The sequence below is a fragment of the Prionailurus bengalensis genome, chromosome D3, assembly GCF_016509475.1.
Source record: "Prionailurus bengalensis isolate Pbe53 chromosome D3, Fcat_Pben_1.1_paternal_pri, whole genome shotgun sequence".
Classification (NCBI taxonomy): domain Eukaryota; kingdom Metazoa; phylum Chordata; class Mammalia; order Carnivora; family Felidae; genus Prionailurus; species Prionailurus bengalensis.
The window spans coordinates 53,040,838-53,064,199 of record NC_057356.1 but is presented as its reverse complement, the minus strand read 5'-3'; the positions used below and the strand labels follow the sequence as shown (position 1 = coordinate 53,064,199).

At 37.6% G+C, this 23,362-nt stretch overlaps 2 protein-coding genes across 3 annotated transcripts in view; one reads left to right on the top strand and one right to left on the bottom strand.

The window, feature by feature from the left end:
• DSC1 (desmocollin 1) overlaps window positions 1-23,362 on the top strand; it is a 349,862-nt gene that overhangs the window by 115,985 nt on the left and 210,515 nt on the right. The gene's annotated exons all lie outside the window — the stretch shown is intronic.
• Window positions 16,998-23,362, bottom strand: part of DSG1 (desmoglein 1) — a 39,823-nt gene continuing 33,458 nt past the window's right edge. The window contains exon 16 of the mRNA XM_043558527.1: window positions 16,998-21,762. Within this exon, the coding sequence (XP_043414462.1) occupies window positions 20,716-21,762 (1,047 nt within the window). The 3' untranslated portion in view covers window positions 16,998-20,715. The remainder of the gene's footprint in view (window positions 21,763-23,362) is intronic.

The following is a 23,362-nucleotide window of genomic DNA, read 5'->3' as shown; positions in this document are numbered from 1 at the left end:
TCTTAAAAACAAACATTAAAAAAATTTTTTTTTTTAAAAAAAGGTCTTTTGCGGGGCATCTGGGTGGCTCAGTTGGTTAAGCATTCGACTCTTTTTTTTTTAATGTTTATTTTTGAGACAGAGAGAGACAGAGCACGAATGGGGGAAGGTCAGAGAGAGAGGGAGGCACAGAATCCAAAACAGGCTCCAGGCTCTGAGCTGTCAGTACAAAGCCCAACGCGGGGCTCAAACTCACAGACTATGAGATCATGGCCTGAGCCGAAGTCCGACGCTTAACCAACTGAGCCACCCAGGCACCCCAGGCATTTGACTCTTGCTATCAGCTTAGGTCTTGATCTCAGGGTTGTGAGTTCAAGCCCCACACTGGGCTCTATGCCGTGTGTTGAGCCTAGTTAAAAAAAATTCTTTTGCAACTGTTTTACATGCAACTGAGCTTTGATACTTCTTTGTTTTCATGAATTGTTGTTCAGAGGTTTGAAATGTGACAATTGCATCCACCATGGAAAAATTCTGTTTTATAGCTAGGTTAAAACAGCATTGAATTAAATACTTTTACTCTTGAAATATATCCTCCATCAATAGTGCCAGTGAGCTTTGGGCTTTGGGGATGCAGTGGAATTTTCCCTGTGTTTTTCTACATGTGTGAAGTATAACGGACGTTGTTGCTTGCAATGAGTTCCAAGAGACAGGGTGGTTGGAAATGTTTCCCTCCCAGCCAGCCTACCAAAGACCTTTTCATTGATTATGACCGTGCTGTGACTTTGTTTTTATTTTTGTACAAAGCATTTGAATTATTCCGGAATAAAGGAGGAAGAACAATGAGAATTTGTGCTTTATCAGTGAGTAGAGATAGTCCTGGGCTGTGTGCATTTCTATCCCTAGAAATACGATATAAACAGCTATGAAGATTGTTTGTGTCTTGTGGAAATTTAATGTGCCCTGTTGCTTCAGATTTGAATTATAGACATGTAAGAGGAGAATGGAAAATATCTCAAATAAATGGAATTTTAGACTTTAACAAATACATGACTGACACCCTTTTTCTAGGTGCCTCCCAGTTTACCATGACCCCTGTACATAAAATTGTTTTTGGTGTCCATATCCAATGGAGAGTATGAGGGAAGAGAAAAGAATGTATAATTTCAGTGCTTTCAGTATGATGCTCTGGGCCATCAAACAGAAATAAATCTGAGGGGCCTTTTATTGCCATGGGAGTCACTGCAGAACAGTAGAGAATGGGAGAAGCCAGTAAGGATTCTTTAGCAGATTTATAGCTATAAACAATGGGTCAGTCAGAGCTTAAGAAAGTACTAAGGGATGAGGGAGAAGTCAGTGGTTGTCATGATGGTTTTATTTCCATCACTATTTCCAAGCAGGCTCTGAGTCAACATGTAACAGCGCATTATATTAATATGCAAGGTAGGGCAAGTCGATTATTGTTTAGCCAGCTAAAGAAATTCATTTTTGTTTTATTTCAGTTAATATTGAATTAGAATAATTTAATATGCATTAGAGAATTAATGAAACAGATCTAGAGTGTTCTTGCTTTTCACAAGGGGAAAATACACTCTTCCCTGGCTATATCTGATAGAGATATTTGCAAGACTTTCTACCTTTTGTTTACATCATGTCAGGTTGATTTCTTCTGAAATGTAAAATTTCCTACTTACCTGACTTGCTATTCATAGGGTGAGTTTCAAGAAAAGAAAGTAAGAAGGAAAGAAAAGAAAGAAAGAAAGAAAGAAAGAAAGAAAGAAAGAAAGAAAGAAAGAAAAGGAAAGAAAGAAAGAAAGAAAGAAAGAAAAGGAAAGAAAGGAAAGAAAGAAAAGAAAGAAAGAAAGAAAGAAAGAAAGAAAGAAAGAAAGAAAGAAAGGAAGAAAGGAAAAATGAAAAGAAAAGAAAGGAAAAGAAAAGAAACAGCAAACAGTAGAAGTAGGTACTAAGTCTTTTACGTGATTCCTCCAGATTTCCCCATTTATAACTCTTGAACTCAGTGATTCAGAATTTGAATCTGGTGATTATGATTATACGCAGATTTAAAAGACTTTGCAATAACTGAGAAGTGGACAGTTGATGTCCCATCACCTCATTTGTACTTCTGGGGAGAATTATGGAAGTGATCTCAAAATAGAATCCTGAAAGGATTTCAGTTAGCGAATCCTTTTCTTGGCAAAACTTAGGTCATGATTTTGACTTAGGTAGATAAAGAACAGCTACTTTTGTTTCTCTTGTGGGGTACCAGCCATCATTAAAACGGAGCATGAAATCATTAATGCTTAAAAATACCCTAGAGATGGGGCGCCTGGATAGTTCAGTTGTTTGGGCGCCCAACTCTTGATTTTGGCTCGAGTCATGATCCCAGGGTTGTGGGATCCTGCCCCGTGTCGGGCCCCGTGCTCAGCTTAAGATTCTCTCTCTGTGTCTGCCCCTCTTGCACTCTCTCTCTCTCTAAAATAATGAAAAAAAAAATACCCTAGAGATGATCTAATGCAATCTCTCCTTTCTCCCTTCTCTCCAATCCATGTTACAGGTATAACCCTGAGAGACTGTAGAGTTTAAGTGCCAAATTTGGGCAAGAGTTCTACCTCCTGATTATAGTCAACTTATATAAATACCAAGCCACTATCCAGTGTTGGCTGGATACCATGAAAGCAAAATATAAAAAAGAGGTGATGGCTGAACCCTATTATCTTTTACAAAAACTCTTCAAATAGTTTAGAGTTTACCGAACTATTAGGTTTAGTAGCTGGCTCTGCATGCAGGATTTGAAAAACAAGTTTGTCCTATTGTTTATGTGTGATATCCTATTTCATTTGCTATTATGAAAGTGCACATAGAATTTCAGGGATGTTCTACATATTTAATTATTGTTCTGTGCTTCTGTAATATTGTCTCTCATACTGCTTTTAAAGTAGTGGGACATTTTCATTCCATACATCATGTCCATCTGAAAGAGCAAGTATTTTAACACTTACATTTTTTAAAAGTAATGCATAACTTAATGCATGCCAGTACAAATTCTTTTTGAAAAAAGAAATGTAATCTGTTCAGGCCAAATATTGTGAACATGATGGTAAGGCAGCATTTTTCTATCAAGTTATCAGTTTAGGGTTACTGGTGAATATTGCTTAAGTATCCAAGGGCAGCTTTATTTCTTGATAGTAGGTGTTAGAGGAAAGGAAATTTTAAAAATATTTATGGTCCTAAACCATGTTTGTCAAATGCAGTAGGCAAGTAGGTTTCAGAGTTGACTCAGGCAAAAGGGTTTTCATTAGCCTGGGCCTGGGGGGATGAACACAATGTAAACAAACTTGTCTTGGTTTTGACCTAGAGCAGTGCTGTGAACACACCTCTGACTGTCCACCTTGAGTTAATGGCACTGAAGATAAACGACCTGTTTCCTTGTTAAAGCCAATTTATGTATGGAAACCATGGTGCCTGCAAACCAGGTTATTTAATGGGTGTTGGAAATCACAGACATTAAATGTCAGTTTCCTAAAGGGTTATGTTAATACCATAGGATGATGTTAGTTTACACCCTAAAATCATACTTACATCCTGACAGAGGTGCCTTGTTGATTCTCTCTGTGATGTCATGTTCTTGGTGTGGGATGTCTTCTAAGTAAGTGCAGAAAGAATAGTGTGGCTTCTCGCCCTGTGTTAATTAAAGCGTGTACTTACATGTTTATTGCATATTTGCTGCATACTTATCCCCTCAAAATGTCATCTTAGTCTGTCCCCTGACTCCTGATCATGATGACAGTGGCATCATCCTCACTATGATAATTACTTCAGTGTCATGCTGACTACTGCAATGGCACTGGCAGTACCCCCTCTTTGGCAAAGTTGTTTCATGTATATAGTTTGCCTTTTGTGCTATTAGTCATGCATCTAGCAGACTCTGAAATGGGCTGTGGGCTTAGGTTGTTTAGGAAGAAATTCAGGAATAAGAAGTTCGAGATAAGCAGTGCATGTACCCAAATTATATGGTCCAGTACATAGGAAATACAGATTTCTTGGCTTCAGACTTACTGAATCTGAGTGTCTGGACATGGCACCTGGAATTATTTATTCTTAACATGCTCTTCCCATAATTCTGGAGTTGCATGCTGGTTTTAAGAGGTTAAGAGTTTACTGAGTCAGGGTAATTAACCTAGACCTGTGGTTGGCGCGGGGAGAAATGGCAGCAGGTAAACATATTTTTCTAATATGACAAAAATAGCATCTCTTCATGGGGGTTGGTATTGACTATTTGACTATTTGTGTTTCCTTTTTTTTTTTTTAATTTATTTATTTATTTTTGGGACAGAGAGAGACAGAGCATGAACGGGGGAGGGGCAGAGAGAGAGGGAGACACAGAATCGGAAACAGGCTCCAGGCTCTGAGCCATCAGCCCAGAGCCCGACGCGGGGCTCGAACTCACGGACCGCGAGATCGTGACCTGGCTGAAGTCGGACGCTTAACCGACTGCACCACCCAGGCGCCCCTGTGTTTCCTTTTAGGTGAAAAGTTTACTTCCTTTTTTTCCCTCCACTGTGTTACTGATGCCTTTAGTATGGATTTGTAAATATTCTTCATATTTAAGGGAAATGAACTTCTTTTTTTAAATTTTATTTATTTATTTATTTATTTATTTATTTATTTATTTATTTTTAATATATGAAATTTATTGTCAAATTGGTTTCCATACAACATCCAGTGCTCATCCCAAAAGGTGCCCTCCTCAGGGAAATGAACTTCTGTTAAATGTGTTGAAACTATTTTTTACTTTGTTTTTTTTTTTTTCTCTTTTGAGTTTGTTTTGGATTTTTCTTTCTCTTTTGCATTTGAGAATGATTATGTTTTTATTTGGAATAAGCTGTTCTAAACAGTCCTGCTATCTATTAGTTTCCTGTTGCTGTGGTAATAAACTATCACAAACTTAGTGACTGAAAACAACACAAATTCATTGTCTTACTAGTATAAATGATATATTTTCTTTAATTGCAGTTTCTAACATTTATTTTCTTACATATAGGAGTATAATTGATTTTGGCCTTTTGATTTTTATATCCAGCAGTTTTGCTAAGCCTGCATTATTGATTGACTGAAGTATAGTTGACCTACAATGTTACATTGGTTTCAAATACAGTAGAGCGATTCAACAACTCTGTATGTTGTTATGTGCCGACCACAAGCGTAGCTACCATCTGTCACCATCCAACACTAATCCAGTACCATCGATTACGTGCCCTATACTGAATCTTGCATCCCCATTAGACTCATTGCATCTGGAAGCCTGTACCTCCCACTGCCCCAAACAGAATTTCCATCCGTGTTCATGTATGGAATTAATATGTAATTTTCCCTTCTTATGCTGATCTAGTCGAACTTGTCAAAAAGTTATGCTAGCCTTATAAAATGAGCTAAGGATTGTAAGCCTTATTCTCTTATGTAGAACAGTTGTATAAGATGGAAATTATTTATTTCTTGAGTCTTTGGCTCTTGAAAGTGTGGGTCAATGGTACTTTTTACTGTGAATTTGTCTACTTCCTCTAAATCTTTTAATTTATTGGCCACAAATTATTTGTAATTTCCTCTTATTTCATTAATGTCTGTGAAATCCACAGTCATACCCTATTTTAAAGAACTCTTGATATTATTTGTGCATTCTCTTTTTGTGTTGATCAGTCTTACAAGGTATATACTAGGTATTACTAGTTATATACTAGGTATTACTAGGTATATAAATTTTATTAGATTTATTAGATTGTTTGATAGTAAATCCCTGATGATTTTAATACATGAAGTCTTTTTTAAGTCTTTTTCGGCTTTCCCTTGTTTCTGTTGGGTTTAACTCATGAGATCTAGTTGGGATTGGTCCCTGAGTTACCTTGGACGTGCTGCTGTGTTCTCTCTCTTTGTGCTTCCGCATCCTGCTCATATCCAAAGATCTCTATGGGAGAGGAAGCTTAGTTACAGAAAATAAAGGTGACATCTTTAAGGAATCTGCTTTTCAGCTTCAACTCCCCTATTGACCAATGATGCGGAACTGGTTCCAGCACTAGATCTTGAAAGAATGTGTCATTATATCACATTTGTTAGCTTTTATTATGTAGAAGTTAATTTTATTACATAGTTTATTTTATTTATGTAGCTTATCCCTAATTATAGCTTCTAGTTTGTCATGCTTATAGACTTAGCTATTTATATTTAAGGTAAATGTGTAATGCCAGCGTAGCATATTGAAATGGATAAAGATGCAGATCTGGCTCAAATTCCAGAAATTCCACTCATTTAGTTTTTTTCTATGAGTGAGTTAATTTATCTTTGTAAATTGCAATTACCTCATCTATTTCCTTCCCTGGCAGATTCTGGGAGTTAAATTAGATACATTTATAGAGAGAAACTAACACATAGTACACTCTCTTTGAGTAGTATTCTTTCTTCATAATTTCTAGAGTGTATATGTCTGTAACAGACTTGCCATTGATTACAGTCTATGGCATTAAGTATAGATATGCTATTTTTTTTCTATATACTAATATTTAATTTTTAGTGAGTCAGTCAATAAATATGGTTTTCTTTATTGCCTGTTCCTCTAGTTTATAGCATTTTGATTTGACAGTTTTTTACCTGTGTTTGAAATGCTATTCAATCTAATTATTTCTTACAATTTTTTTTTAAGTTTATTTATTTATTTTTGAGAGAGAGAGAGCACAAGAAGGGGTGGGACAGAGAGAGAGAGGAGACACAGAATCTGAAGCAGGCTCCAGGCTCTGAGCTCTCTGCACAGTGTCCAACACGGGACTGAAACCCACAAACCGTGTGATCATGACATGAGCTAAAGTACGATGCTCAACCCACTGAGCTACCCAAGCACCCTATTTAATTGGTTTCTAATTCTCGTTTTTAATTTTTTAGATTTTTTTAATGTTTTATTTATTTTTGAGAGAGAGAGAGAGAGAGAGAGAGAGAGAGAGAGAGAGAGAGAGAACGAGCGGGAGAGGTGCAGAGAGAGAGGAAGACAGAATCCATGAAGCAGTCTCTAGGCTCTGAGCAGTCAGCACAGATCCTGATGTGGGGCTCAAACCTGTGAACCACGAGATTATGACCTGAGCCGAAGTTGGATGCTCAGCTGACTGAGCCACCAAGGCGCCCCCTTGTTTTGGTTTTAATGATTTTTAGAATACATTGTACATCTTTTGAAAAATCTGGCTCATTATCCTTACTTCATAAATAACAGTGTTTTAGAAGGAGTGCTTTTAGGTCATCAATAATAAGAGCAAAGAGAAATCCAGCCAGATAGGCACCCAAATTGGACCCATTAATTGCCTAACTTGAATTGAGTTCCCCATTTCAAGCTTTACATCCAAGCTTTCTAACTTCACATTATTTTCGCCTTTTTATTGAAAGTAGATCAGCGGGCACCTGGGTGGCTCCACCAGTTAAGTGTCCAACTTCAGCTCAAGTCATGATCTCACAGTTCGTAGGTTTGAGCCCTGCATCGGGCTCGTGTTGACAGCTCAAAGCCTGGAGCTTACTTCAGATTCTGTCTCTCTCTCTCTCTCTCTGTCCCTCCCCCACTTGCACTCTGTCTCTCTCTGTCTCTCAAAAATGAATAAATGTTAAGAAAAAAAAAAAAGAAAGAAAGAAAGTAGATCAGTTTTCCTGGTGATTGATGCTCAGTCATCATCTTTGTAGAAGGTGATTTATGAAGTAAAATATTTATTAATTTTCACTGGGGAGAGTTTCCTGTGGCAGGATAACTATAAAGTTCATATTTTGTCTCTAAATGCCCTCCACTTACTCTAGCAATCCAGGTACTAGCTCAAAAATGTTTATTGGGTGTGAATGGAAAGCAAAGGTGGATAGATATTTTGACATGCCTTTCCTCTAAGCTGCAGGGGTATCTAGTAAAATATTCTTTCTCCAGGAGAGAAAATGCCTTTATTTATTCTCTCAGAGAATAGCATGTGGAAAGGCCTGAACTTTTACATATATTTGATTTAATCTACCAGGTGATATATTTTAGAAAAAATGAGTAGTGAATGGATTGCATTTATTTATGTCTCCCACAAATAATTATGAAGTTCCCACTAGTTGGTTGGCCAGCCTCATAGAGTTCTGGGAGTAGTTTTCTACTGCCACCATGACCTTTGTCATATGAAGAAAAGTTCCATTTCATTGTTTTAGGACTCTGTTTTCCAAATATTTTTCATTTAAAAAATGTTTGGTTATGTTTGAAAATAAACTACTTTTCTTTAGTTTACACTTTGATTCTCACTACATCCTAGTAGGATCTAATTTTTTATATATCTTATCTTTTCCCAAAGCATATTTAAGATAATTGGTCAAAATATATTTTGCAATCTAACAAATTTAAACTGTATTGCCCCTCATTTTAAAGAGGAATCATCATGTCAAAGAATAATTTCAAAGGAGAAGTTCTATTGGGAATGGTGGTATTTGACAAGCAATATAATAGAATTGGGGGCTTGGTCAGTTCTTAAATAGACCATCAGTGCAAGGATGGATTTTAGAAAAGTTGAGTAGTGAATGCGTTGCATTTATGTGTGTATTCAACAAATAATTATTGAGTTTCTGCTTGTTGCTGTGCTGACCTCTGTGTATCACACATTAATTATTTTTTTTTTCATTTGGAACATATTTTTTTTTCAATATATGAAGTTTATTGTCAAATTGGTTTCCATACAACACCCAGTGCTCATCCCAAAAGGTGCCCTCCTCAATCCCCATCACACATTAATTCTAAATGTGTTATTTAATTTCTTCCATATCCAAATAGTGACCATACAGTTTTTGGTGTACCTTTTTAAATAAGTTAGGTGCAAGAACCTGTCTTAGAAACTGAGTGAGTTAACATCATGTTGTTGGAAATAAGCTATTAAAATGTTGGGCTGTGTATACAAAAAATGATGACTTTAATTGACTCATGACCCTTCTTTCTAGTAGTAAATAGACATCAAAACCAATTATCTATCAAGGTCACTCCTAAATTTGTAACAGTAAAGCTAAGTCATCTCTTATAGGAGAATGATTATATGTCTAAACACTTTATAGGGACAGGCATCTAATTAACATGAATCATATAATATCATAAAGATATAAATTAACGCCAAGGGGGACTTGAAGACTTTCCTATTTTACACCGCATGGTTTTGTCATCTATTTTATCAATATATTAATTTATGATCCATTCTTATTTACAGTGGAATGTGTAGGGAAGACCTGTGAAATCAGAAAAATTTGAGGTTTCTTAGAGCATATCTCACCAGAGTGCTGCTGAGTATACCAGCGGTTGCAACAGATGCCATCGGTGCTGTCTCTCTATACTTTGCCCTTATATTTCAGGACCCACACACCCAATTTCTAACTGCCAGCTATTGTGTATTCTCACCGATGTTATAGCCACTTTGCCCATTCACGCAGCAGGCACAGGTAGTCTCTAACTATGAACTGATGGTAGCTGTTGTCTAAATATACAATCTCCCTCATGTCTGAGATGGTTTAACTCTGCAGTGCATGCCCTACACCGACTTCCAACATTTTCCCCAGGAGAGCTGACCTTCAATTGCCCATGGGGGTAAATGGCCTTTGTTAGCTATTTTCCCTTCTCTATTTCATTTCCCAGTTATTAACCAGTAGTTCCTTTATATCCATCCCCTTCCTCCCTAGATTGCCCACAAGTCCTGTCTCTCAGCGTCTAATTCTGGGTAAACCCAATCTCAGATGTGATCAAAACAAATTGAGAAGCCCAGGTCAGTCATTTATCGAGTAGAAACGCATACAGTTTGAAAAAGATAGCTATTAATTTGAATACAGCAAGTATTTTCCACTGAAAAATATGACAAATTACATTCTGGCTCCAACCAGATATGACCTTTGACAAGAATTAGAGCCTGACATTTTGAGCAGTTGTGAGAAAGGTTTTGAGGTAAGGGCTCATCCCCCTAGATTTTATTCAGTTTGTTTATTTTTATTTTATTTTAATTCCAGTATAATTAACATAGGTGTTATATTAGTTTCAGGCATTCAATATAGTGATTCAACAATTCTGTACATTACTCCGTGCTCATCATGATAAGTGTACTCCTTGGCACAAAAACAGACACATAGACCAATGGAATAGAATAGAAACTCCAGAACTAGACCCACAAACGTGTGGCCAACTCATCTTTGACAAAGCAGGAAAGAACATCCAATGGAAAAAAGACAGCCTCTTTAACAAATGGTGCTGGGAGAACTGGACAGCAACATGCAGAAGGTTGAAACTAGACCACTTTCTCACACCATTCACAAAAATAAACTCAAAATGGATAAAGGACCTAAATGTGAGACAGGAAACCATCAAAACCTTAGAGGAGAAAGCAGGAAAAGACCTCTCTGACCTCAGCCGTAGCAATCTCTTACTCGACACATCCCCAAAGGCAAGGGAATTAAAAGCAAAAGTGAATTACTGGGACCTTATGAAGATTAAAAGCTTCTGCACAGCAAAGGAAACAACCAACAAAACTAAAAGGCAACCAACAGAATGGGAAAAGATATTCGCAAATGACATATCGGACAAAGGGCTAGTATCCAAAATCTATAAAGAGCTCACCAAATTCCACACCCGAAAAACAAATAACCCAGTGAAGAAATGGGCAGAAAACATGAATAGACACTTCTCTAAAGAAGACATCCGGATGGCCAACAGGCACATGAAAAGATGTTCAGCGTTGCTCCTTATCAGGGAAATACAAATCAAAACCACACTCAGGTATCACCTCACGCCAGTCAGAGTGGCCAAAATGAACAAATCAGGAGACTATAGATGCTGGAGAGGATGTGGAGAAACGGGAACCCTCTTGCACTGTTGGTGGGAATGCAAATTGGTGCAGCCGCTCTGGAAAGCAGTGTGGAGGTTCCTCAGAAAATTAAAAATAGACCTACCCTATGACCCAGCAATAGCACTGCTAGGAATTTATCCAAGGGATACAGGAGTACTGATGCATAGGGCCACTTGTACCCCAATGTTCATAGCAGCACTCTCAACAATAGCCAAATTATGGAAACAGCCTAAATGTCCATCAACTGATGAATGGATAAAGAAAGTGTGGTTTATATACACAATGGAATATTACGTGGCAATGAGAAAAAATGAAATATGGCCTTTTGTAGCAACGTGGATGGAACTGGAGAGTGTGATGCTAAGTGCAATAAGCCATACAGAGAAAGACAGATACCATATGGTTTCACTCTTATGTGGATCCTGAGAAACTTAAACAGGAACCCATGGGGGAGGGGAAGGAAAAAAAAAAAAAAGAGGTTAGAGTGCGAGAGAGCCAAAGCATAAGAGACTGTTGAAAACTGAGAACAAACTGGGGGTTGATGGGGGGTGGGAGGGAGGAGAGGGTGGGTGATGGGTATTGAGGAGGGCACCTTTTGAGATGAGCACTGTGTGTTGTATGGAAACCAATTTGTCAATAAATTTCATATAAAAAAAAACCACACACATTTCCTCAAAAAAAAAAAAAAAAAGATAAGTGTACTCTTATCACTCCTATTTCACCCATCCCCCACTTGCCTCCCTTATGGCAACCACCAGTTTGTTTTCTATATTTAAGAGTCCGTTTTTGTTTGTTTGTCTCCTTTTTCTTTGTTTGTTTTGTTTCTTAAACTCCACATATGAGTGAAATTATGGTATTTGTCTTTCTCTGACTGACATTTCACTTAGCATTATACCCTCTAGATCCTTCTGTATTGTTGCAATTATGGCTTAGTAATATTCCATTATATATATTATATAATATAACAATTAAATATATATTATATATATTTGAAAATTTGAATTTGAAAAGAGATGTATAGAATATATTGTATATATAATATATATTATATATAATATATATTATATATTTTTATATAATATATCTATATCTATATCCTTATCTGTCATTTCAAATTAGAGTTTTTATATTTTTTGGGTAAATACCCAGTAGTGCAATTACTGGATCATATAGTAATTCTATTTTCAATGTTTTGAGAAGCCTCCATACTGTTTTCCAGTGGGGTTGTACCAGTTTGCATTCCCACCAACGGTCCATGAAGGTTGCTTTTTCTCTACATCCTTCCAATGCTTGTTGTTTCTTGTGTTTTTGATTTTTGCTATTCTGATGGATATGAGGTGATATCTCATTGTGGTTTTGATTTTCATTTCCCTGACAATGAGTGATGTTAATCATCTTTTCATGTATCTGTGGACAACCTGTATGTCTTCTTTGGAGAAATGTCTGTTCATGTTTTTTGACCATTTTAAAATTGTGTTATTTGTGGGTTTTTTGGTGTTGAGTTGCATAAATTATTTCTGTATTTTGCATACTAATCCTTTATCGGATATGTTATTGGCAAATATCTTCTCCCATGTAGTAGATTATCTTTTAGTTTTGTTGATTGTTTTCTTTGCTGTGCAGAAGCTTTTTATTTTGATGTAGTCCTAATAGTTTATTTTTGCTCTTAGTTTATTTTGCTCCTGCCTCCGGAGACATATCTGGAAAAATGTTGCTACAGCCAATGTCAGAGAAATTACTGACTGCGTTCTCTTATGGAGTTGTATGGTTTCAGATCTCACATTTAGGTCTTTAATCCATTTGAGTTTATTTTTGTGTATGGTGTAAGAGGTCCAGTCTCATTCTTTAGCATGGAGCTGTCCAGTTTTTCTAACACTTGTGTTGAAAAGATTGTCTTTTTTCCATGGCATATTCTTGCCTCCTTTGTCAAAGTTTAATTGGCTATATACTTGTGAATTTATTTCTGGGCTCTCTGTTCCATTGATGTATGTGTCTGTTTTTGTGCCAGTACAATACTGTTTGACTCCAGCTTGGTAGTATATCTTGAAATCTGGGATTATCATACCTCTGGTTTTGTTTTTCTTTTCAAGATCGCTTTGGCTATTCAGGATCTTTTGTGGTTCCGTACAACTTTGAGGATTATTTGTTCTAGTTCTGTGAAAAATACTGTTGGTTTTTTTTATAAGGATTGCATTGAATCTGTAGATTTCTTTGTGTGGTGTACTCTTCTCCCTACGTTTTTTTTCAATTTTTTTTAACATTTATTTATTTTTGAGACAGAGAGAGACAGAGCATGAACAGGGGAGGGGCAGAGAGAGAGGGAGACACAGAATCGGAAGCAGGCTCCAGGCTCTGAGCCATCAGCCCAGAGCCTGACGCGGGGCTCAAACTCACGGACCGTGAGATCGTGACCTGAGCTGAAGTCGGAGGCTCAACCGACTGAGCCACCCAGGCGCCTCACCCTACGTTTTTTATAAGGATTAGCACATTAGGCACAGAACAGACAGATATATACTAAGTTTCTCATAATTAAGTTCTGCTTGTAAAATTAGGAAAATAAGGGTCACTTAGAGTTTGTCTTATTTGAACTTAGTCACTAAGTACATGCCTGGCTCATTTTCAAACCTTTTGACGAATGTTATATCCCCACTTGTGTTTATTATGACTGAGTTTTTTCAAGACACTTTATAATGATTTGAATTTAATCTATTTCTCAAGGTCCTTTTTAAATTTCTTTTTGAATGTTGCTTTATTCGGCTGTCTAGGGTTTTCTTTTATTTTTGTCGCTCGTTTTGCTATCAAACTACAACGTCCAACCAGGTAGCAGGAGTCCTTCATGAAGAGAGCTAGCTATAGGTTATCTTTTAAAAATAATGTTGTTTTTTGTTTTTTTTTCAAGGAGTGCTCTGCCCAGGCTTTCTGATAGCTTTCTATTTCACTTGTGATTAAGTCAGAATTCTTACAATGGTCTGAAAGGTCAAAGTTAGTCTCATTCCTTGTTACTTCTCGGATTTCATTTCTTAATGCTTTCCTTCTTTCATTCTCTGCAGTCACACGGGTCTCCTGTTCCTCCTTCAGTAACCCAAGCCTGTATCTACCTCAGAATTTTTGTAGTTTTATAGTTTCCTTTGCCTGGAATGTCCTGGACCCAGATAGCCACATGATTTGTTCCCTAAGGTTCTTCAGGTGTCTACTCAATAGGCATCTATTACTGCCATGTAGCACACTATATATTTTCTTGTTTATTGTTAGACCTCCTTCACCCCACTCCCTATCCTGAATGTAAGGTCGGAAAAGGAACTTATCTGTTTTTTTCCCTGTCATATCAACGCTGCTTGGCACAAGTGTTAGGCATTCATTAATTATCTGTGGAATATTGGATGAATGAGTGAATGGTTTGGTCAAGGAGAATTTCTGGGAAAATGGTACTTAAATTGCTACCTAAAAGATCAAAGGATATAACCATATGAAAATAAAGAGGAAAATGTGCCATACAGAGTGCATACCAATTGCAAAGCCCAAAGCATTTCCTTAATCCATTTCTTTTGCACCTTCTCCATTACAACTATCCTAGTCCAAACCACCATTATCTTTCCACCATCATCTTTCACACCAGGTCAGGTGGGTTCCTGTAGGCTATTCTAGGACATGCAATGGAAAGCCATTACAATTCTTAAAATAAGGGATTGGCTTAATCTAACTTACATTTTATGAGGCCACATAGGCTCATCTGTAGAAAATTGTTTGAAGAAGGCCAGTATGGAAGTAGAGAGACTATTGAAGAGACAGTTCAAGTAGGGTGGGGCAGATGGGGTTGGAAGCTGTTAGATAGCTGGAGATGTATTTTGGTTATAGAATCAGCCAAAGCCATTTGCACTTACCAATGGATGAAATGGAGGAGGGGGATATGAGGGAAGGGATGAAATCAAAGAGGAGTACTTAGTTTCTGTCTTGAGAAATGGATCAGTGGGGTCATATTTATTGGAATGGGGGATATTGGGAGAGTAAAAGTATGCTTAATTTTGAACATTTTAAAAGGGGCCTCGGGGTGCCTGGGTGGCTCAGTCAGTTAAGTGTCTGACTTTGGCTCAGGTCATGATCTCACGGTTCATGAGTTCCAGCCCCACTTTGGGCTCTGTGCTGATAGCTCAGAGCCTGGAGCCTGCTTCAGATTCTGTGTCTCCGTCTCTTTCTGCCCTTCCCCTGCTCATACTCTGTCTCTGTCTCTCTCTCTCTGAAAAATAAATAAATATTTTAAAAAAATTTAAAAGGGGGCTTGATGGGGTCTCATAGTGACATTGTAGAGTGTTAAGAGCAGAGGTCATGGGGCCAAGCTTTAGGGAGAACATCACCATTTAATAGTTGGGTAGATGGGGAAGAAACAAAACAGAGTAAGAGAGAGAGGCCAATGAAATGTAAGCTACATCCTTAAAGGATGGTATAAAAGCCAAGAAAGAAAAGTGTTTCAAGGAAGAGAGAATAGTTTTTTCAGATTCTTCCCAGAGGTTAAAAAAGATGAGGACAGAAAATTGGGCCATGTGTTTGGCAACCTATAGGTGTTGGACAAACTTGACAAGAGCCATTCTGGTGGATTGATGGGATGGGGTTGAAGTTTGATAAGACATGTGAAAGAAAAGAAGGCATGTGTACATGACTCTTAAGAAGTTTAGTGAAAACAAACAAAAAATAAGTCAGGGAAGGGTGCTAATGAAAATGATCAAAACAGAGAGAGAGAGAGAGACACAGAGAGAGAGAGAGAGAGATGATTTCAAAAAAGGGACTATTAGGGAAGGAGCAAAGTCCTTGAGCACAAGTGGGGGATTGTCTTTTTATATAAATAGGACACTAACTCCATTGTAATAAGGCAGGGGGGAAAGAGTCCAAGTACAGGTGGATGTGTAGGCCTGGTGAACAATAGGATTAGGTCATCAACTAAAATGAGGAGGAGAGAAGAGGTGTGGAAGTTTTGAGGACAGAGAAGGTATGGAGTAGTAATCCGTATAATGAGATGGGAAGTCTATCAGAGAAGCAGGTAGGATTGTAGAGAAGCATTTGATATTAATCTGAGATTTGAGATTGAGTATTAAAAATGAAAAAAAAAAAGTCAGTTTACTTGAATCACTTGTTTAGCTGTTTGTGTGAGGACAGAGATGGAGGGTGAAAGATTTGGGATATGAAAGGGGAGAGCAGGGCAAGGAGTTTGAAGGCATTCCCTAAGAGGCAGTGTGGTTGAACTCATGAAGCTTGATTAGACAACAAGGAACATGGGGTGGCAGATAGGAGAAAGTAGGAGGAGTCAAAACATGGCAGCTTTGATTGAAGTGGAGGAATTGCACAATCAGAATACTTCAGCACATAAGCTGGAAGAGTCAGGAGGAAGTGGTCGGAGGCTGTGAAGGCTGGAACAGGCATCCACAGAAGTGCCCTGCTCGGTTATGACAAGGCTGCATGTGGCTAAAGTGGGATGGGGAAAAAGGGGGTCTAAGGACTGAGAATTTCAGGTGTTGGGTGTCATCCAGGTGGTCGCTTAAGTCAGGAGTTGGAAAGTTTACAGCAGACTGTGGGCCAGAATATGACTCTTCAGTAAAAGCGAGGATATTGTTGGGCGTTCCGTGAATGACACAAGCGGAAGAGAGGGAGAGGAATACAAGCAGATCATACGAGTCTGAAAAGGGTAAGGTTTCATGTAAGATGAAGGTGATAGTGTTCTGAAAGTGGCATTAGGTGGGGGCAAAAAAGTACTCCCAATAAAGATGGAAGGGCATGATTTTAAAGGCAAAGAAGAAGAAAATCCATTTTAAAAGAAATATAATGCTAGTGTAAGCAAAAATAAAAATTAGAGTATGAAAGAGAGAAAGAAAAGTATGAAGATGACAAAAGTATCAGAAGGAAGTTTAAAAGGCCAACTATTTATCACTTAATGTATTTGTGCGAGGCGGCTCAAGCCTGTGCTCTGATCTGCTGAAAAGCACTCTGGAGAGGAGGCTCCTTAGTAAACACAGACGAAAAAAAAGAGCTAGAAAATGGAAAAGGAAAATAAGTTTTAAAGTGTGAAAATAAAATACTTTTTCCCTCATATGGGCTGAAAATAGTCATTAGACTTGATAACCTCTAATTATTCCTTACAGTCTCAACCTCCCCACCTGTACAATTCAGAAAAGATCATGGAGGCATACCAATCATTTTATTGCTGTAAATATGTCTTTGGAAATTACAAACCGACTTGTAATAGCCAACGGAGGACCAAGCAAGGAACTAGCACCAAAATAAACCAAGAACTTTTATATTGAAACCTGAAAGCACCTTGTTTTAAACATCACCAAAGATGAATATTAGAGTTTAAAAATACTTGTAAAATAGCAAAAGAAAAATAAGTTAGACTAGGTACAGCTTGATGATAAAGTGTTTAGTAATTCAAATATAATCAAATGGAAGGAATATAGACAAACAGTAGAATATTCCTTGTTTTAAAATTCTTTGATGGATAATAGGTTGATACATTCATGCGTTTGTCCTAACATAAATTGAACAATCTAGAACTGGAAGGCGGATTCTATTTAATGGGGGCCAGTAATCTCTGTGGACTGTGTACTGCAGTGCAAAGTGAAGTAAGTCTTAAAAATACCAGAAATCTTACGAAAGGTTGCAATTTATTAAATGGGCATGGGGAAACGTGGCTAATACTTCTAAAAGTTTGTTTTGGGTTTCGAGTGTCTTTCTTATACAGCCATGGCTATTTTAGCCAATGATTATAAAACCTTTACCCAAGTCAAAGGGTATCATATGTGTTATACCCTGGTTGACATTCAGAGGTTAGTATAAATTCAGAAATTAATTGGGTATGTAACTAAAAACATCCACTTGGAGTGTGAATATGTACGTTTTGGAGCTATATAGTTAAAATTCTGTCAAGGAACAACATTGAGTGGAGATTATAAGGCTAAAAACTATATGCAAATGTAGAATAGATGTCCAGATGAAGGCCTAAAAGTCTCCCCAAATAGATAATTTTTCCGTAAATTTTTGGTGTGTATACAATTACATCAGGTAATATACATAGAAGCTAATAATATATAGCAGATAACTGGGATTCAGTGTCAAAATTAGCTAAAGATGGCGTTTCGGTTGATATTAAATTATAAAGTATTTATGATCCAATAATTTTTGACCCTAAGTACCACCTCTTTAGAAAGTCAGATGTTTTATAAACATTAAACACACTGCTTTCAAATTATATACACATAATCTCTAAATTGCTGTTTCTTCCTTTTCTCTTTTGTTGAGAGCATGTTGATCTGGTATTCAGCTTGCAGTATAGATTTGAATTATAACGATTCACTTATAAAATAACTTACATATCTTAGGTCTGTAGAATGACCTATGGTCCATGAGTTAGAGTAAAGCATGTACAGAGTAGAACTAATTTCTCCCCCAAGGTTCTTTATTGAAAAAATGACGTGCCTTTAAATGATTGTTAGAATGGTATCTTTAAAAAGATAATTTTAAGACTTAAGAATAAAGAGTTAGAACATCAGTGTGTAATCCTGAAAAAAATTTATTTGAAAGTGGCTTCCTAGAAAGATCGACAACTAATACTGTCATTTTTTATATCTCCCATGGCTTTATGTAACTAATGGATCTTAATAACAACAGTTATTAAAGATGGTCAATCTAGCATTCGTTAGACAACCTAAAAAACTTTCTTGGAAGATATCAGGAATCTTTAAAAAACACTTCTGATGATATGTCAAATCAAGTTCTTTTTTATTGATTCTTTTTTTATTAATTAATAACTAACTAGTAATTATTTTCCTTCAAACTCCTGGACCCAGCTTATCTCAATAAATGCCTTTAGACTTTATTTCTGGAAAGATTCCATCATTAATGGAAGACCCCCCAAATGGGAGAAAGAAATAAGAGTCCCTGTGAATGACTTTATTTACACCTCTGTATTTGGGCATGCTACACATTATCAACATTTCACATAGTCTACATATGGAATAGGATGTATCTTTTGGCTTTGAAAGTATTGACACCATCTGCTATAACACTGAGAAAAATAGCTCTAATAAAATAGTTCACTATTTTGACAAGTGTTGGAAGTTGAGTGACTGTTCTTTGATCTTGTAATACCCTGGGAAATTTGGGTCATTGGTGGGAATGATCCTTAAAAATTTTTTGTCATGTCAAGTTTCACTTTAGTGAGCTCACATTAACACTGAATTTAGAAAAGAGAAAAAAATTCCTCTAACTTGCTACAGTAAATTTACCCCTGTCTAAGAATGCTTTGATTCTATTTAGAGATTTTTAAACCAGGTAATACTATATAGCAAACACATAGAAATGACATACCATAAATAATACATTATTAAATTTTGAAGCTAGAAAAATATATCATACTGCATAATTTGGGAACTACCTATAAACTGGAGCATATATCAATGAAGAGCTTATTGACAAATCAAATCAGGGATATAACATTTACTCTAGTGAGAACATTTAGTTAGGGAGTGAGATAGACCAACGAAATGGGGTGGTTGAGAATAATTTCATTCGTATTAACACAATATCATCAACTCTGTTAAAAGTTTTTAATTGACCCCTTCAAAATAGCAGCAGAGGGTTATTTAAAAAAGTAAATTAAAACTATTAGTGGTGTTACTTTTACGCAACAATTCTAACTTTTCCCATTAAACATTTTACATGTTCTAAAAACTTCTTTTAGATCCCCTTAAAAAAATTTCCCCCAAAGCTTAACCATACTGCAGGCTTTTTTTTTTTTTTTTTCCCACAGCTCAGCTTAAGTAAATTATTTTAACTTAGGAGATGTATAATAAAGAGCTGATGTGGATGAGTAACACTTATAAAACACACATCTGAAAATACAATGTGGTTTCCATCTGCTTCCTTGGAAGGCAATTTACCACTAAGGATGACAACCAAGTCAGGTGTTACTTGCTTTGGTCAGAGAAGTACACTCGGCAAGTTTCCCGTTATTAGGTCAGCCACAGTTATAAGAAGGAGTGTGATATCCTGCAACCTCACCAGCATGCAATATTTGTAAATCTTGCACCTTCCACTAAACACAAACTAGAGTCAGAAAACTTGTCTCCATGGGAATTTCAGCTGAAGCCCCATCTCAAGATTCAGGTTTAGACATTGCCAGTTTTCCCCAAACGAATCTTACCCGGTTGCCTTACGGAAGTAAGGTTTCTCTTATGGAAATTTCCTCCCAGGAAACGTTTCCTAATATGAGGTTTATTTTATCTAGTGCAGTTATTAAGCTTGGTGGCTTGTGAATTTGGTTGTGTAGTCAGACTTTTTTCTTTAACAGTTAATCATGGTCTGAATGTATGGTTGGATTTTTATTTCTATTATCTGTGAAATTGACAGGGTGCCTGGCACGTATTTCAAATTCTTCCTACATACATGAGCACATATTGCATGTTTAGTCCTTTTTCAATATTGCCTGAGCTACATGGCAAGTCAAAACAGGGCGAGGAGAATTGTGCCAATTGCCGTCTTAAGGCCAGTGCTTTGCGTGACTCAGCTTAATTTATTCCATGTGCTAGAGATACATGACAGGCCACACAGAAGCAAGGAAGCCCCTACAGGCCATACAGGCACAAAGAAGATGCTGTCTCAAGTTTTAGTTCACTGTCGCGATCCCACTAGTATTAATGTAAGAAAAAAGTTTACAAATGCTCAGGAGAGCTCTTGCCCAACAGCACTGTTTCCATCTATTTTCCCCATTGTGGTTTCTCACTTTGCTCCACGGTTTCTTAGCACCTAGTTGTGCATCACAAATCACATCGTTAGTTTTTTGGTGGTGGGAACTGGATCTGAATCACCATTACTGAGAACAAGTGTGCTGGGATCCTGGCTACTTCGTATATTGTACTGTACTGTATTTTGTGATTCGACTTCGGGCTGTACTAGGGGAGGCAGATCCAAGGGTCTGGCTAAAGTGATGGTCAGAGGAGCTCCTCATGTGGCCAATGGTGGCTGTCCCCCCCATGCTGCTACCCAGGCCCCCACCTCCTCCCAGGATGCTCTGCCCAATGCCACTGCCACTTACTCCAGCTGCACTGCCAACCAGGCCACTGCCCCCACTTATCCCAGCGGGGCCACTGATTCCGCTTATGCCAGAGCCGGAAACAACCCTCTCTGTCACAATCACATTTTGGGCATTTGATAACTCAGGGTGTATACTTAGATTGCCCATCATGCCAGAAACCGGTCGGATGACTCTTTCTGTCACTACCACATTTGATGACTCTCTAGGATCAGGCATGGTCAAAGAGGTGGGTAGACTTGAACTTGGTGCTATTACCCTTTCTGTCACTATAACATTTGACCCATCTCTCAAGTCAGGCATCTCTAACATTCCATGCAGATCAGTGCCAGAGATTGGGCCAACCACCCTCTCGGTCACCACTACGTTTGCTGCATGTCGGTTATCATGAACATGGACAGAGGGCTTCAGCGTGCCAGAGGTGGTGTAAGATTCTGTCACAGTGACATTACCATAGCCCAGAGGATCAGGAATAGGCATAGGATGCTGTACACCAGGTCCTGAGGGGTAGGTGCTCTCAGAGATGACAGTTGTAGTGCCGAAATGTGGGGAGATGGGTGGGTGTCCACCAATGACGGGCTCTGTTCCCTGCTGAGGGCAGATCGGTTCGGTGCTCTCAGGTGGCCAAGACGGATCAGGGTCTGGATATGGTTCAGCTTCTTTTCCCAGGCTGATATCTGCCAGCTTCTTAAATTTAGGCCCCAGTGTGTCCAAAAAGCTATCGTCCACGTCTTCTCCGATGAAGCTACAGCAGCCCACAGAGCCAGCAGGGGAACCTACACCTTCAATATCATATATGAGCAAACAGTCATTGGATGGGCGTCCTTCGTCTTCATCTGCATAAGCATATGCTTTCTGGATTTGCAGAGAGAAGAGAAAATGAAATTATGGATACATATTTAGCAATAATAGAAATCTTTATCCCTTTTTTTCTTCCAGGGCACTATCCAAAGAAGAATATATAAAACAAAATTCCAAGATGTTTTAAAAATCATTATATAATTGCTTGAAAGAATTTGGTTAGAAATTATTTTAGCTGTTATTCTGATAATACAGTTCGACTTTTAAAATCATCTTAGGTGCACTTTAGATACAAAAGCACAAGTAAAATACTGCATAAATTATTTTGTAACCAAGTTAGAAGAAGGTACTTAAAAGTCCTGAACTTGAAGTACACCAATCTTTTCCCTTGGTTTGTAGAAAAGAAGGTAGTTCATAGTTGTTTCAGGTTCATCCAGGACTGTGCTTTCCTTCCTTAGTGGAGTGAATTTGGAGGTTCAGTGAAGATTTATTTGAATGTGGCTTTTTCAGCAAAACAACAGGAACATTTGACTCTGGCTCCATGCCATTTGGGGATTTAAAACTGAAGGTTTTTAGAAATCGGATCTCCTTCAATTCAAAGTGAAAGCCCACAGACATGTGCACCTTTATTTCATTTTTTATCATTTGTAATATTGAATTGCAAACTTTCAGGTTAAGTATCAGAAATACTTTTCTTAGCAAACCAAATCGTTGTGCCATTTCATTCAAAAATATTTTTTAGTCCTTACCATTTGCCAGACCCTCTATTAGGAACTTGGCAATACAGCAGTGAACAAAAACACTTGAAGTCTCTCTCTCATTAGACTTACCTTTATAAGGTATATAAATACCTTATATGTTGATGAGACAGACAACATATAAGGTATTTATCAGGAGGTGGTAAGTGCAGGGCCAAGGGATAGAGTGACAGAATAGCCAAGGGCAGCATCTCAGAAAATGATATTTGATCAGAGGTTAGAATAAAGCAGTGGGGGTAAATAAAGCACACAGTGTGTCCTGGGCGGGAGGAGTGGTAAGATGCACAAGTTTTGAGGCAGAAATATACTTTTCATGAAAATAAAATTCATTTGTAGGGACATGGATAGGAAGTATTCCTGTGGGTTTCAACAACAGTTCTCTTATTATTATCTACTGCTATTTGAAAGGCTTTATCAGTGTTTTCTTTCAAGATATCAGCGACCCTCTAAGCCAATAGGAGAGTTAAAGAAAATATTTTAGGCCAGGATATAGAAGGATGTAAATCTATCAGAGATAAGACAGTTTAAGAGATAGGAAATCCCTGAAAGTTTAAGTAGTTACAGACAGTCTCTACCTGGGGATGGCAAAGTTAATTCCTGCTTGTTCTTAGAATGTTATGGAAGTGTCTGTGGCTCTTGAACTCACACTTACTGAACGTTTACTATGTGCCTGGAACTGAGTTAGGTACTGGTAACATGATGTAGAGAACATATGGACAGGGCACTAAAAACCATGGTAGACATATAAACATATTTTACCAATATAAATGGTATATTCTATAAGGTGTATACACAGAGCACTACAGAAATATAGATAAACATCAATTTTGTTTTAGACGTGAGGGTTAACAGTAAATGCTTCAGAGAGGCAGTGTTATTTGAGTTGAGTCTTAAAA